The sequence below is a fragment of the Ips typographus genome, linkage group LG11, assembly GCF_016097725.1.
Source record: "Ips typographus isolate SLU linkage group LG11, UJ_Ityp_2.0, whole genome shotgun sequence".
Classification (NCBI taxonomy): domain Eukaryota; kingdom Metazoa; phylum Arthropoda; class Insecta; order Coleoptera; family Curculionidae; genus Ips; species Ips typographus.
In genome coordinates this window covers 5,735,327-5,751,323 of record NC_138432.1, presented here as the reverse complement: position 1 = coordinate 5,751,323, position 15,997 = coordinate 5,735,327, and the positions used below count along the sequence as shown (strand labels likewise).

The 15,997-nt window shown below is 34.0% G+C and overlaps 1 protein-coding gene across 1 annotated transcript in view; it reads left to right on the top strand.

Moving 5' to 3' along the window:
- LOC145735310 (uncharacterized) overlaps nt 1–15,997 on the top strand; it is a 31,657-nt gene that overhangs the window by 1,843 nt on the left and 13,817 nt on the right. Inside the window, exons 2-4 of the mRNA XM_081989157.1 lie at nt 11,758–13,135; nt 15,093–15,151; nt 15,729–15,913. Of these exons, the coding sequence (XP_081845283.1) occupies nt 11,767–13,135; nt 15,093–15,151; nt 15,729–15,913 (1,613 nt within the window). The 5' untranslated portion in view covers nt 11,758–11,766. The remainder of the gene's footprint in view (nt 1–11,757; nt 13,136–15,092; nt 15,152–15,728; nt 15,914–15,997) is intronic.

Here is a 15,997-nt window from a genome sequence, read left to right as displayed (position 1 = left end):
ATCGGATTTTACACATTTTTCCAATTCATACTACCTTTGGATGTTCACGTGACTGTGTTTTTGACTAGTGTCACAGTGCCCTTACAGTGTTGCCAGGTCTAAAATTGTATTTTTCATATCACGTGACGTGTTTTTTATAATTATAGTTTTTACCATCTAAATTACATTTAGCGAGTTTTTACAACTCAAACTACTTTTTTATGGTCACGTGACTGTTTTTGATTAGTACCACCTCGCCTGTAGAGTGTTGCCAGCCAAAAAAACAATTTTTTGGTCATGTGACTTGTATTCTACAATGTTCGCCAGTGACAGTTTTAAATGTAAAAATGTTATTGAAACCTGACGATTTTCAATCACCAAATTTATTTTTAAGTTACGTGATTTTTTTAACGTCAAAGCAGAACTTTGCAGAGTCACGTGACCGTTTTTAGCTTTCAACTGATACACGTCACGTGACAGTTTTTAAGTTTAGAGTGATATTTTTAAAGTCACATGACTCTTTTTGAGCTGCAAATGTTAACGTACTGTTTTGAATCAACAAAAGTTAATTTTATTTTTATTATTTTTTTTTTTTTAATTTTAAAGGTTAGGTGACTTGGTTTAAGGTAAAAATGGTCACGTGACAGTTTTAAATGTCAAAATGTTATTTAAAGGATCACGTAACGATTTTCAATCATCAAATTTATGTTTAAGGTACGTAATTTTTTTAACGTCAAAACAGAACTTTGCAGAGTCACGTGACCGTTTTTAGCTTTGAACTGATTCACGTGACTATTTTTAAGGTTAAAATGTCGTCCTTAACGTCACGTGACAGTTTTTACGTTTAGACTGATATTTTTAAAGTAACATCACTCTTTTTGAGGTGTGGTGTGACGGTTTTCAATCAACAAATTTAATTTTAAAGGTCACCTGACTTTTTTTTACGTCAAAGAGATCATAAAGGTCACGTGACTTTTTTAAGATTGTAATGATACTCACATTCTGAAATTATCAACTTGAAGAACCCAGTTTAAACTTGCAACCAATTTATGCAAAAGTAAAATAATCAAATAACTCTTGTTTTATATTTTTAATTTTGTTTGAATAATGTTCAGAGTGTTTTGGAAAAAATTATTGTCGGCAATATACCAAAAAAAAAACGTTAAAGAGACGTCTTGTGTGTAAAATCAATAAAAACACCCCCAAACAGCAGGTGATCAAAAAATAGGTAAAGAACATCTGCCTTGCTTAAAGATCATTTAAGATGTGTGTAAACTCAGCTGACAACATACTAAAAATGGATTAAACTCATGCAAGGCTACCGTGTGAAATGTATAACTTTTTAATTGAAAATAACTTAATCAACTAATATCATGTGGATGTGCTTACCTTGTCTGCATAAATTAGCATTTCCTCTTCAAACCCACTACAAGATCCTCATCCTGAGACTAATTGGCGTAATTGGACTTGCACTTTCGCAAAGCAACCAGAGCAACGTATCCTGCTTCCTGCACAAAGTGCCGCCCTGAATATTAATCGTAAAAAATTATGTTCCCATGATTATTAAAGCTTCACGTCGAATATTAATGGCACGCATAATTTTTTAAACTCCCATGAAATTAGCAAGTTTGATCCGCTTAAGGGTCTATTGGTAAAACAGAATTTCGCATGGTCGTTGAATTAAAATGACAATAGACCAGCTTACTTCCGAGTATCCTAAGTAAATATTTTCAATTTTTCAGTCTAAAAGTATTTTTGGTATACCTGAGTTCCTCATGGTTGTAATTGTTTCGTCTCACCAGAGAATGACATTGTGGGTTGTTCAACAGTTCAATAGGGTGGCACATTCGCGCCTTTTTTAAATCCTAAGTAAATATTATCCTAGAAATCCTCTGACGCCCTTACAATACCCTTTCTCTAATCCTAAGTAAACTGTATAACAGTGTTTGGTTATTGCTTTATTGCTAATTAGGGTGTAGTTCCAGCCATATGTTATCGTAATTTAAATTGGAAAAATCGGCTAGACAACGTCTGGGTCCAGTTTTATTAACCTGTTACTAGTTTGCATAACAAAATACGAAATTACTATGGACTTGTCCGGCTAACACCCTTTATTTCGTAGGATAATCCCTATGTGACCATTGCGGCTTTGGGTTGTTAACGTAAATCCAAACCTGTAAATATTATAATTTTTATGAACTAGTTTTTTAACAGGAAACAGAACTTTTTATTGTGCTTTTTAGTTAGCTTTCTAACACTTTCTAACTTTTTTTAGTAGATTTCTAGAAAAAAGTTCATAGAAATTGAAGATATTCTAGTGATGGGCGTAAATTTACCCTGATCGGTAAATTAAATTCTTGCAAATTTTGACAGTTTTGTCACAGATATCACGTGGTTTTTGGAGAATAATTTAGCTAGACATTCACGTGACCACTGTCATAAATCTCAGAAACACGTGTGGTATCGAATACCGCAAGAAAACTTTTCTAAACCCTGATTTTTGCAGCTTTTGTGCACAGTTTGATAGCCAGGAGCAAAATTGCTTGTCTAACCTACTTGAAGTGAGAAAATTACAGTTTGAAGCATATTTTTGGAATCCTCATTAAATTTTTTATCCAACAACCTGTAAAACCCTACAAGATTTGGGATAGTCAAGGAGAAAATTGGTGTCAAAATCTGAACTGCCAGAAACACAGTTTGAAAGAACAGTCAGAAACACAATCGTCTGTAAAACCCAAATTAAGTAAGAAAATGACTGTTATAAGCACATTTTTAGAATCCTTATTTAATTTCCTATCTAATAACCTAAAAAACACTACAAAATTTGGTACAGTTAGGAAGAAAAGCGGTGTCAAAGTTTGAACTGCCAGAAATACAGTTTGAAAGAACAGTCAAAAAACAAAATCGCCTGTAAACCACTTTAAGTGAGAAAATGACTGTTTTAAGCACATTTTTGAAATCCTCATTTAATTTCCTATCCAATAACTCAAAAAACATTACAAAATTTGGTATAGTCAAAGAAAATAGTGGTATCAAAATTTAAATTGACAGGAACACAGTTTGAAAGAACAGTTAGGGATAAAATCGCCCTTAGAACCTACTTGGAGTGAGAAAATGACCGTTTTAAACACATTTGTGAAATCCTCATAAAATTTCTTATTAAATAACCTGAAAAAACACTACAAAATTTAGTACAGTCAGGGAGAAAAGCGGTGTCAAAGTTTGAACTGCCAGAAACACAGTTTGAAAGAACAGTCAAAAACAAAATCGCTTGTAAAACCCTCTTTAAGTGAGAAAATGACTGTTTTAAACACATTTGTGAAATCCTCATAAAATTTCTTATTAAATAACCTGAAAAAACACTACAAAATTTAGTACAGTCAGGGAGAAAAGCGGTGTCAAAGTTTGAACTGCCAGAAACACAGTTTGAAAGAACAGTCAAAAACAAAATCGCTTGTAAAACCCTCTTTAAGTGAGAAAATGACTGTTTTAAACACATTTGTGAAATCCTCATAAAATTTCTTATTAAATAACCTGAAAAAACACTACAAAATTTAGTACAGTCAGGGAGAAAAGCGGTGTCAAAGTTTGAACTGCCAGAAACACAGTTTGAAAGAACAGTCAAAAACAAAATCGCTTGTAAAACCCTCTTTAAGTGAGAAAATGACTGTTTTAAACACATTTGTGAAATCCTCATAAAATTTCTTATTCAATAACCTGAAAAAACACTACAAAATTTAGTACAGTCAGGGAGAAAAGCGGTGTCAAAGTTTGAACTGCCAGAAACACAGTTTGAAAGAACAGTCAAAAACAAAATCGCCTGTAAAACCCACTTTAAGTGAGAAAATGACTGTTTTATGCACATTTTTGGAATCCTCATTAAAATTCCCAACCAATCACCTAAAAAACACCACAAAATTTGATATAGTCAAGGAGAAAATCGGTGTCAAAATCTGAACTGCCAGAAACACAGTTTGAAAGAACAGTCAAAAACAAAATCGCCTGTAAAACCCACTTTAAGTGAGAAAATGACTGTTTTATGCACATTTTTGGAATCCTCATTAAAATTCCCAACCAATCACCTAAAAAACACCACAAAATTTGATATAGTCAAGGAGAAAATCGGTGTCAAAATCTGAACTGCCAGAAACACAGTTTGAAAGAACAGTCAAAAACAAAATTGCCTGTAAAACCCAAATTAAGTGAGAAAATGATTGTTTTAAGCACATTTTTTACAACATTACACAATTTGGTATAGTCAAAGAGAAAAGTTGTGTCAAAACTGACAGGAACCCAGTTTGAAAGAACAGTTACCGCTTTTACATCCCTGGTTTTCAGCACACTTTTGAAATCCTCATTAAATTTTTCATCCAAAGTATTTTCAATCTGTTGAGTTTTCATTTTCGACATATTCCTAGCATGCAATTGTGTTTTAACCCATATATTTCTAATGGTAATATTGCGTTTTATGACAAAATTCCAACATCTTTGCGTGTGGAAAACCCATTATAAATCTAAAAAAAGCTAACACAGTATCAGAATTTTAATTTCATTATTAAGTCAACGATAAGTCCGCCTTTTTAGGGTTTTGCATCCGAATTGTTTTTATGCCCTCATATATCCGTCTCATAACTCTTCTTCATACCATCGTATAGCGGTTTTTAACGACGTTATGGACCCTTTTTATGTGGGGCACATAATATAAAAACTACGGCTTTTGAATGGAGCACTCGACGACCTTTATACCTTTCTTGGACGAATAAAACTGTCTTATCAAAAATTATCAGGAAAAACCAAACGTTAACGAAACTTCCTCCACTTAAAAACCGAATCATTTATTTAACGCACAACATTTGTCAATACGTCATCGGTTGTATAGAATGCCCTTCATTCCACTAACCTAAATGACTTGCAGTACTATTATTTTTATCCCCCGTGGATTTCGGCCCAATTGCCTTTCATGGTAATGGATAATGTACTTTTTGTTGTAGAAGAGTGTATTATTTTTTTTGTGTTCCACACACAATGACCGGTCCAGACGTGTGGAGTAACATGTTTAATGAAACTTTTGGATGATGTTACATAAACACCCCCTTTTGATGATGATACAAGGTGTTAGATTCAAAAGCTGAAATAATATTTACATGGCTCAATTTGTGAAATACTAGCCAATATTTACTTGCGGTAAATAGTCTGGATTACTTATATCATGTGTTTGAAATGTGCCTGAAATATTATTATTCTAGTTATTAGAAACATATTTATGAATATTATACATATTTAAATTTGTATTCAAAAAAATGATATATGATCCAAACCTTTGTCTAAAAAAATTCGAATAATAAATAATCATCGAATGATTGTATTTGATCTTTGTCTGAAGCATTGTTGCCTGGTCTGAAGAAAATTGACCACCTCTGGGGAATTCGAACCATATTTGGATATTTGTGGGAAAATACTAATATAACGCACCATTTAACTATTCATTAAAACAGCAAAATTATTTGTCTATATACAAGGTTGGAAAAAGAAATTGAGTCGTGACGTGCATCTGTTTATTTTAATTATATTTCAATCTGTCATAAACTTGAAAACTGTCAAATACCACTCCATCAAGCTGTGAAACTATAAAATTGCCCTAAAACCATTACAACCAATGTAAGTCACGTTAATATTTTAAAACATAATTTTATAGTTTTATTAGTCGTTTTTTAACTGTCTTTTGCGAATATACATATTTACAATGACGCTGTCAAATACAACTCCATGAAGCTATCACACTACAAAACATTGCTTAAAGTCAGTACAATAAGTACGAATCATATTTAATTTTAATGTTTATCGTTTTTATGCGATAATGATTGTTTTATTGTACTCTTAGTGCGATAAAATCAATTATTATCGCACTAGTGACTGTAAAATCCTAGTAGTAGATAAATGTATGTTTCGGACCGAATTTAATCTGTTACAAACCTGTCAACTGCCAAAATCGGATTTATAGAGTTATTAAACTAAAACAATCACTTGAAAAGCGTTTAAATTAGTGTTAAACTCTGTTAAATGTACTTTATAGCTTCATAAGTTAGATTTTGATAGATAACATCCCTATTTTGGACACACTGTCACAATGGTAGTGACTGTGAAACACCACATCATTAAGCTATAAAACTACAAAATTTGCTTATAGTTAATACAGTTGTAAATTATATTAATTGCTTGTTTATAGGTCCATGAGTAAGAGATTGATCGAGACATGTATCTGTTTATTTTTTTAGTTAATCAAACTTGGAAACAATCAAAATCTTTTCCATGAAGCTATAAAATGACAATAACTTTCTTAAAACAATCAGTTAAAATTGTTCATGAGTAGGATTTTTGTAAAATGTGGCGTGAAGCGGTTTTGTTTGGTCCTATAGTTCCATATGTCAAAAAACTGTCTATATCAGTCTATGAAGCTATAAACGTAAAAAAAATGCTCAAAAGCAATACAGTTTTAAATCATTATAAGTACATTTTCTAGGTTTATGATTTATCTACGATCATAGAATGTATCAAAAAATCGAGTTATTTACGATTTTTTGGAAAAGTGCACCGAAATTTTGCCCAAATGAATGTTTTTCTGTCAAGGTGGCCATTTTAACCTTAAAGTTAGAGCATTTTTGACATTTTGTTAAATGACCACACATTTCTACCATTATCGTAAACTGATTAAGTTTGTTGAAGATGATTTTCGAAATTCAACAAATAAATCTTTCTGTAAAATATCAATTTGCTATTTGGAATGTTCCTTGATTATTGCAGGAATGCACTGACTGAAAAGTTAGCTTTAGGAATTGTTCGAAGTAGTCATATTAGTTAACTAATCCTTTACTGGTATTTCACCCCTTTTAAATAAAAAAACAAACAAATAGTTTGGGTAGTTGACCGTAGCATACCAAAGCTTAGCAAAACCACCTAAAAACTCAACCGTTCGTGAAAACTTTTTCCACTAAATAAACCCAAAATAACAGAAACATGTCTTAGTTAAGTGGCATCGTATATCGCCTATTAGAACAACACGGTGAATAATTTTCCAGTTAGAAGTTTCGGCACGAGCTTACAACGTCTCCCACATGTCGGGGGTAGCAAAAGACTTTGAATATTTTGCATCTTATTACAAGCAAGCCCCAGGTCGTTTAAAGACAACTGTACTCAACCGCTTTTGTTACTAAATAGAAAGCACTCAATCAGTTATTAAACGCAAACATTAAAATCAAATTTCACTTTATCACCCTATTGAATAAAACCCTTTAATCGGACACAATTGCGGCTTAACAGACTGTAAATGATTTTGCGGAGATTTTTTCAAAGTTGAGGGTGACAATCGACACTTTAACCCGCTTTGTCCAGTTAAACGCAGCCCTATGCACGACAACTGTTTTCAGTGGCGTAACTTTTTTTTTGTAAAGGGGTTGTACAATTAGCTGACTAATTGCATCTCCTAGACGAATTATAGTTAAGAACGCTAGAAAACCAGTCAACTTTCCGTCTAGTCATAGATTAGGACAATACGACTCTTAATTGCAAATCGTGAGAAAATCAGTTACGACTCCCTAATCAATAACAATTTTTCCAGAAAGCGACTTTAAGTCCCTTATATTGTGTTATTTAAAATTAGATCACTTATTGTTGTAGGGTCTGTGCCCGACCCTTAGGAAGGTTAAAGCTATCACCTGGCGGAGGCTCTTTTCAAATTCCTTACGGAAGTGAAAGAGAGAGAAGGTCTCCTTTGAAATTGGGGCGAGATGCTGCGTGCATCTGTACTAAAAAAAAAACAAGCCCGAAATGCAATTTGAAAGGCGCGGGATTTTTGCAAGGGGCATATGCAGTTGGGGTTTAAGGGTGAACCAGAACAAGCCACCGATGCAGTTTAAACTCTTCTTTCAAACGAAATTTTAAGAAAGAAGTAGTTTACAGAAAAATTTCACAGGTGCCTGGCACCCATCACCTGCTCGCACCATTAAGCATCAATTTTGGTTCTACACGTTGCTCAAACAAGCATAAAATAACAATTTAATTTGAAGAATTGGTTTTCAACATACGTCAACCTTCTGCCACTTCTTCGTTAAAAGAAACCTTTAGCATTTAATCAGTAGTGAGACGCCTCTGACTTTTGTTGCTAGATTCTGTTAAATATTTAGCATGCGTCAATCATTCAGGTGGAGTAAAAAAAGGGGTTAAAAGAGCACCATATGGCACTACAATGCTTGCCACACCGTAACGAGTGTAGTAGTTACAGTTTTTGTTTTCATTCTGCAAACATAATCGTTCTCCCTAATGTAATAAATTCCAATCCAACCTCACCTAAAACAACTGAATAAAATAAAACAATAGCCAGACACTTCAAAAAGGAGACAAAGAGAAGACATTCCAACCCCCTTAACCCCTAACTTTCTAACTTTTTAAATAGGACCCGGAACTGCAGCTTCCACGTCATCTCCGAAGACTTCATTGACAAACCCACTATTACTAGAACGAATTAAAATAATTTCCTACTGTCTCAACATTGATAAGGGTAAAATTTATGCACGGGCTAAGGGGGACGTCAAAAAAAGGTCTCTTTCCCATAAGTCCTATAACGAATAAGCGGGACTAGTTTCTGAAAGGTCTATCGGTTCAGAATGCACCTCAAGGAAAAAAAGGTCCTGGGTCTGCTATCTGTGTAAATCATTTTTGTAAGGAAAGGTGTGCACTGAGTTGAACTAGTTCTAATGCTAGAAGTTTATGGACAAGAGGGTTGTTATTAGGTTTTTGACTTGCGACCGAAAAGCACGCATGTTTGGTTACTGGTCAGTTTAAGAGTAGAAAATTATTTCCTTGATTTATAATAGAAACAAACGTTTTAATCAGTTCAGTATTCTTTCATCACTGATGTTTGCTAATTTAGATACCAAATGAATACTTATAAAGTTTTAGGCAATTTTTTACTCAAATTTCCCAGATTTTTTAATTCTACTGTCTTATACTTTACAAATCCTTGACATAACTAAGTGGCCACGTTTAGAAAGCGTCAAAGATTATTTTTTTAAATAATAATTGATAGTTTTTCCGAACATTTTCGTAAATATCTCGAAAACGGTTTCAATTGGGAATGTGAATTTTTTACCTTGTTAAGTGTAACTTTTTTGTTCATTTTGAAAAATTAAAAACTAAATTTTTGACATTTTTTACAAGGACGGATTGGACTTGGAGGATGGATTTTTTGTAAAATTTTTGAAATTTTAAAATCATCTTCAACAACATTAATTAGTTTAGGTTACTGGTAGAAAGATGCCGTAAAGCGTGATTTGTCAAAATGTAGATTTTTTTTGGATGCCACGCCCTGAATACTGTCAAGACTGTCCTAATTTCAAGGTCAGTGAAAATATGGTGTTACAGCAACAAGAACACCAGATTCGTGTTCTCCACGCCAAAATTAGTCAAAATGGTCACCTTGACAGGTTTAAATTCAATAAGGTCAGTATAGTACACCAGGAAGAACGTTCATTTGGGCAAAATTCCAGTGCACTTTTCTTTGACAGTGAAATCAAACATAACGTCAGGGCTAAATTTTCATTTTTCGTTTTCCGGATATAGGAAAAAATTGATAACTATATTAATAAAAAGGGCTTTCAGAATCTAATTCAATCGTTTTGGTCTAGTTCCAATATTAACGTTACAAAAAAAAATAAAATTGAAAATCAAAAACACATTTTTTTTAAAACACATACAGTATCAAAAGGTCAAAAGTGGGACACCCTGTATTTGTTCTTATTCTTTTTTTTTTGTGGAATGAATGGTAAATGAATTAAAACAGCTAAACAGTAGGTTGGAATGAAAAGATTTTTAGACTTTCTGTTGAAATTTCTTTATCTTCTAAACTGTTTTATTTTCAGTAGTCTTTACACTTAACATATAAAGCATTTTGAAAAGACTATTTTATCTACGAAAACTGTTACTGCTACTATTAGAGTTCAAAACGTTTTAAAAGTTTGCAGAAAAGTCTATTTTATTTTATTAAAGTTTTGAAGATTTTTTGGATTGCCTTTTAAAGTCTATTAAATATTTGATTAGGACGCAAAAAAATATGAAATACGTATTTTATTATTTTTCAATATACTAAGTCTAACATAACAAGACTTACATAAAAAGAATCAAATTTTATAGTAACATTTAAAACGCCCGCTAGATATGACGTAGATGGTTTTCAACCAATTAGGTGCGAGGACCCCTTCTATCATCAGCTTTTTCTAAGCCGTGTTGCCAGTTTGTAACCTTTTACCGATTCAAATTAATCTTCAACAAATTAGAAACGATAAAAGACGATCTTTATTTCTATAAACTCTCATTTACAGTTTTTAAGTTTTAAGACATTATCGTGTCGTGCTATAAAACGTGTTATTTGGCAACATTGCACTCTGCGTGCCTTCACTTTGAGGTTATAAATCAGCTGATCGGAAGATGCTGTCAACTGTCAGACAGTCCTAGCCAATAAAACTGCTGAAAGTCGTCCACGTCATATACGCGGCAAAACCGTCGATTTGAATTAGTTTACGCATTTTCAAAGTCCTGTAAATTACCAAATAATCTTCTTTTTTGTAAATAAACTACAAATTCCGACATTTCAGACTAAGCTTTGCGATTTATATGCCTTAAAACGCAGTTTTACGTTTAAAAGTAAGTGTTTTTCTATTTTAAAGTATCTTGAAGCTATTTGACCACTTTTACAGGAATGTTATAAAAAATTACTGTTGCACTTTGTCTAAAATATATAATAATGTTTAGAGAGTGTGTCCCAAATGAAAGCTAAATATCGGATAAAGTGTAGTTTCCTTAAAATTCTTTTTCTAAACTTGTCTTGGGTAAAAATTATCGTACACTAAAATCCTCCTTGCCCACAAAATACTCTATTGTTTTCAACCAATGACACAGGCCCTAATGAACTTATGTACCCCAGCCCAGCTGGGCTTCTCTAATAGACCAACACCTGCCTCCCTACAAATTTTGGAATTAACAACTTCGCATTTCTCCGACAGGTTTTTCTAGCATTTTCCCTGGTTTATTCACTTTTTTCTCTACCCTTATAAAAAGCCCTTTATCAAATTTACCACGCTTTAAGTTAAAAATGCTGTTAAAGCTGTAGAAATTTAGTGAGCGTAACGCCTAAAGTGAAATTTATTGCTTTTCAATTGAATGTTAGAAAAAGCGTAAAGCTTAACAAATTTTTTTCTTTAATAAACGTTGTTAAGTAAGTTAAAAGTTCGTTATATAAAAAGGTTTCGGTTTGTATAGTTTGTTTTCACTTGAAATTCATAAAACCAACGGTACAGTTCTCACCCCCTTTGATAGTTTAAAAGTCTCATTTGAATACGAGTTATCGGTGTAATTTATCGCAAAGTGCTTTACCAGGGTGCTTACTTACCGTAACTACTAGCCAAAATATACACTAAACGGTATTAAACTTAGTTGTCCAGAGAAAGCAGCTGATGGCAACTCTCTCCTCAAAAAAGGTGAATTAGCATTACAAGTTAAAAAGGCCACACGCTGTTTTATTTGCCAGATTTGCTCGTTGATATTGTGGGTAATAGTTTGTGGCCGTAATCACTCCCTTGTGCTACTGATTTACTCTCCCCGATAAGCACAAGTCAAACGCATATAAAATATCATTTTGACGAAGGGGCCACTAATCTGATTTACTTTTATTACTGCGGTAGGATTTTAAATACCGATTAGCCTCTAACATAATGGATGGTTTTGCAGGGTGGCAAAATGCTGAAATGGACTGTGCTATCCCGTCGAGATCATCAGGAAGTCAAGCCGTCGGATTGCAACTTTCAGAGCACCGGATCTCTCCCCAACACACCACGTCAAAAAATCAAACGAAGACGATCAAGCACTTCCAGAAGAAACAGCACTCAAAAACGTTGCAGTTTGAATGCTTTAGAAGCGGACAAAGAGAATAAGTTTCACTCTACACCGATCAAAAACAGTCCTCTACCTGAAGCTTTCAGTCCGTTTAGAGATCTGAGTAACTTAACCCCAAGCAGAGAAAATCAGCCTAAACTAAAAATCAAAAAGAAGAAAGAGTGTTTAGAGAGTCACGAAAAATTAGTTAGAGTCAGTGATGGAAGCAACTACTTCACTCCTTTTGAAGCTGTGGACTCCCACATTGAAAGCATTTTAGCTGAAGAATTGTGCAGTTGCAAGAAACCTGCTGAGGGGAAGAAAACAACTGAAACTACAGTCAAACAAATTGAAGCTACTTTACCTGGATTCACAGAACCAGAAGTTCGAGTGTCTCCTCTAGTCAGAAAGTTCTTAGACTTAAGGTTCAGCAGAGTCAGTTTTGAGAATGAGGCAGACAACTCTTCCATCATCAACGACATGTCTTTGGACAAACTTGTGGGTCTTCTGCTTGAAAACTCCACCACAACTACTAACACCAGCCTGATAGTTAACGTGGAAAACAACCACAAAAACGAAGATGACAGATTAATAGATGTTAACTCGGAAGCATCCTCAGATTCTGGGTTCAAAAGCAGTACCAACGAAAACTCACACCAACTCGACAACAACTTTTTATGTAAATGCAACAATAACAACACGGAAGAAAAAACCATGATACAAATCAATGAGACTTACAACGAAAGATGTGTGGACTTGAATCAGTCCAGAAAAAGAACATCAACCACTCCAGATGACCCGGAAGGTTTGAAAAGGGCTCGACTGGAAGACAGCTGCACCCTAAAACGACAACGTTGTGTACGAAGAAAAAAACTGGAACATTTCCGGAAAAAACTGAGCAGAATAAATGGCACAACTATCGAATCCACAACTGTAGCTCCATTTTGGTCCACCCAGAAACTAGTTCCGAGCGACGAGGAAAGTTTTGCTGGTTTCCCAATCGAAAATACACCCTTAAGGGGATGTTATCTGGAAAACAAGGATATCAAAGCAAGTCATTCTAGTGGCATGGATAGTGATAACAGGACAATAAGGAAGTGTCTAATGTTTGAATCGCCGAAAGTTGACAATGATTTGAGTTTTGCTGACAGTACTGGAAGGAGTGCCATTATGGATGTGAGGGGCAGTTTGGATTTGAGGATGTTTAGTAATACTGGAGGAATTTATGTTAATGGTAAGTGTTAGATGTTTGCTAGTAAAGTAACCAAAAGCTGTCCCAGGGCTAGTGACAGTGACGTAATAATTGACGTTCCTTTTCTTTTACATATGAACTGAGCGAGATGGAAAAGGTTTTAATTTGGGAATGTTAGTTAGGGTCGTTTCAGAAATAACTTCACGTCCGTAATTTGAGCATGTGTCAGATGACAACAACAATCCTTAAAATTATCAATTTTGATTTTTTGACGCTTGTTGACAGTTTTCTCAATTTTTTTTCTGCTCTAATTTGAATTTATCGAATTAGTTTTTGTTTTGTAATTTTAATAGGTCTGTTCGCAGAAATAATCTGCAACTAATAATCAGAGAAATATGTCCAGCTCAATGCCAATAGCCAGAAAATGTCACGTGACCATTCAACCAATAATAGCCAACATTTTCCAATTTTTAGTTGGAAACCAGTGCGAAATTGCCTCTGTAAACAGACATAATAGTTATTAATAATTACAAATACAATGATTTTCGTTTTGTGTCATTTTGACAGCAGAATCATGTTTCCAAAGTCATAATTTTCCGTACTAAGTTTTAATTGAATAGTACCAAAATGGCTGAAGTTATCCAGTAATCCACACAGAAAAACTTATTTTCAAGCAGCTTTCCAAAAGATTCTATATAACTCGCTTATTTGAAACACTCTGTATTGACACATCATATGTTAGAAGAAAGCTAATGAATGGGGCTACCACGTGACGTTGTCCGTATTAGGCTAAATGGTACCATTTGGCCGCTAGAGAGCGTCAAAGTTGTTTATTTATTTTCATGAATATCTCGAAAAGCGTTTGAGTTAGAAGTGTGAAATTTTTACCACGTATACAGCTCAATCAGAAAACTGAATAAAAAACTGAATTTTTGATATTTTTCACAGGGGGTACCCAAGGGGTACCCATATATCTGTCTAAACATTTTTTGAATTTTCGAAAATTGTTTTAGGTTTCTGGTAGAAATGTGACGTGGGGTGTCATTTGTCAAAATAAAATTGATGTCAGATTCGTGTTCCCCAGTTTAAAATTAGTAAAAAAAAAACCACTTTGATTGAGCAAAATCCAATATGACCGCTGTTAGTTAGTATAGTAGGCCCAAAAATTACAAATTTAAATCAAAATTTTTTGCACTTTTTCAAAAACCGTCCATAACTCGCTTATTTGAAACATTCTGCATAGACACACCTTATAACAAATGAATGTTAATAAATGGAGCTATCACGTGACGTTGAGCGGACAGGTCTAAGTTGCACCGTTTGGCCGCCAGAGATCGTCAAAATTGACTCTAGTTTTTCGTTGTTTTTCTTGAATATCTCAGGAAGGCCTCAAGTTAGAGGTCGGAAACTGATGATATCACCGGAAAAAACGCTCAAGCCGACAACCAGAAAATATCAAAGAAAATCTTGGGAACTTATCTAATAAGCTAATTTCAATATGTCGTCACTGCCATTTCGTCTGGGACAGAGAGTACCTGACTATATGCAGGGTGTTTAAGTTAAGGATATACCACTCCGAGAAATAATTTTGAGGTAACCCAGTAGAGAAAAACTATGTAATGTTCTTTAAAGTGGAAAAATAACAAACTAAAATATTAAAATAATCTATTCACACCCAACTGCAAGTAAATCTCAGATATAAAACATTCAGTAACAAATAATTCGTGATTTATTGAATGGAACATTAAATGTTTAGGGGAAAAGCAATTTCGGAGAACTGATGCATGCCAGCTTTCAGGCTTTTGATTTCTAAAGCTCAATTTGACCTTTGCAAATTTAAATATCCATTTATTCCATTAAAACCCATCAATATAAGCTTTTCCTGCTAACTTTCCTATATTTAGAGTTTTTCAGGAAAATTATTTGTATTTTTTTCGGTTTTACTAAATCACATCAGTAGTTTGTTGATTGTTCTATATAATTGATTATTAATTTCTAGTGATACGATGCCACGATTTGTACAGAGGTGAAGGCGAATCCATTAACCCATACGTAAAGGTGAGTTATTACAAATTAAATAACATAATTTTGTTTTTCAATTCACCCTCACCACCACCGGAAATGGGTGCAAATAACCACACCCTAACGATTTATTATGAAATTCTAAAAGAACATCTGTTCATTGATTTCCTATCCGTATAAAGTATAAATCAGTTTTTCCTGGCCCCAATACTCATCCGACTAAATCATCAAAAGGAAAACTGATTTATCTGGCTACATTCTGGCAAAAGCGAACTAAATTGTTGGCAAACATCGCCAGCGGTATCAGATATCCAAGACCTGTTGTGTCACTCATTCGGTGCTATGTTGACGTGAAAAGATACGGTGTCTTGTTGAATAACTCCTTCTTAGATATTCCGCCGACATGTGGAGTTGTCAATGAAAAACGATATCGCCTAGACTTCCTTTGAAACCCATGTTGCTTTTATTTGACGAATGTATGTCAATATGGCAAGGCAAATATTCCTGCTGAAGGGGAGAAACCGTTTAAGACGTTACACACGTCTCTCCTACACTCAATTCGTTTTAAATTGAAGAGCAAACAAAGATAATTTTTATGGTTGTAAATTTACAGGTTGCCATATACGACCGGTCGCAAACTAGCAGGAGTCAAAAGAAGAATGCAGTCCTGCAACGAACCGCTGTGCAAAGCAATTGTTCAAAACCCATTTTCAACCATACCTTCAAGTTCCCAAAACTACCTGCAGACAGTAGAAAAAGAATCCATATCGAAGTTTGGCATCGAGACCGGACCACTATGTGAGTATTATGTATGATATCGTTTTCTGGTTTAAGTTCTATACAAGGTGAAGCAAAAAATAGTGTATTTTTAAGGTAAAATAA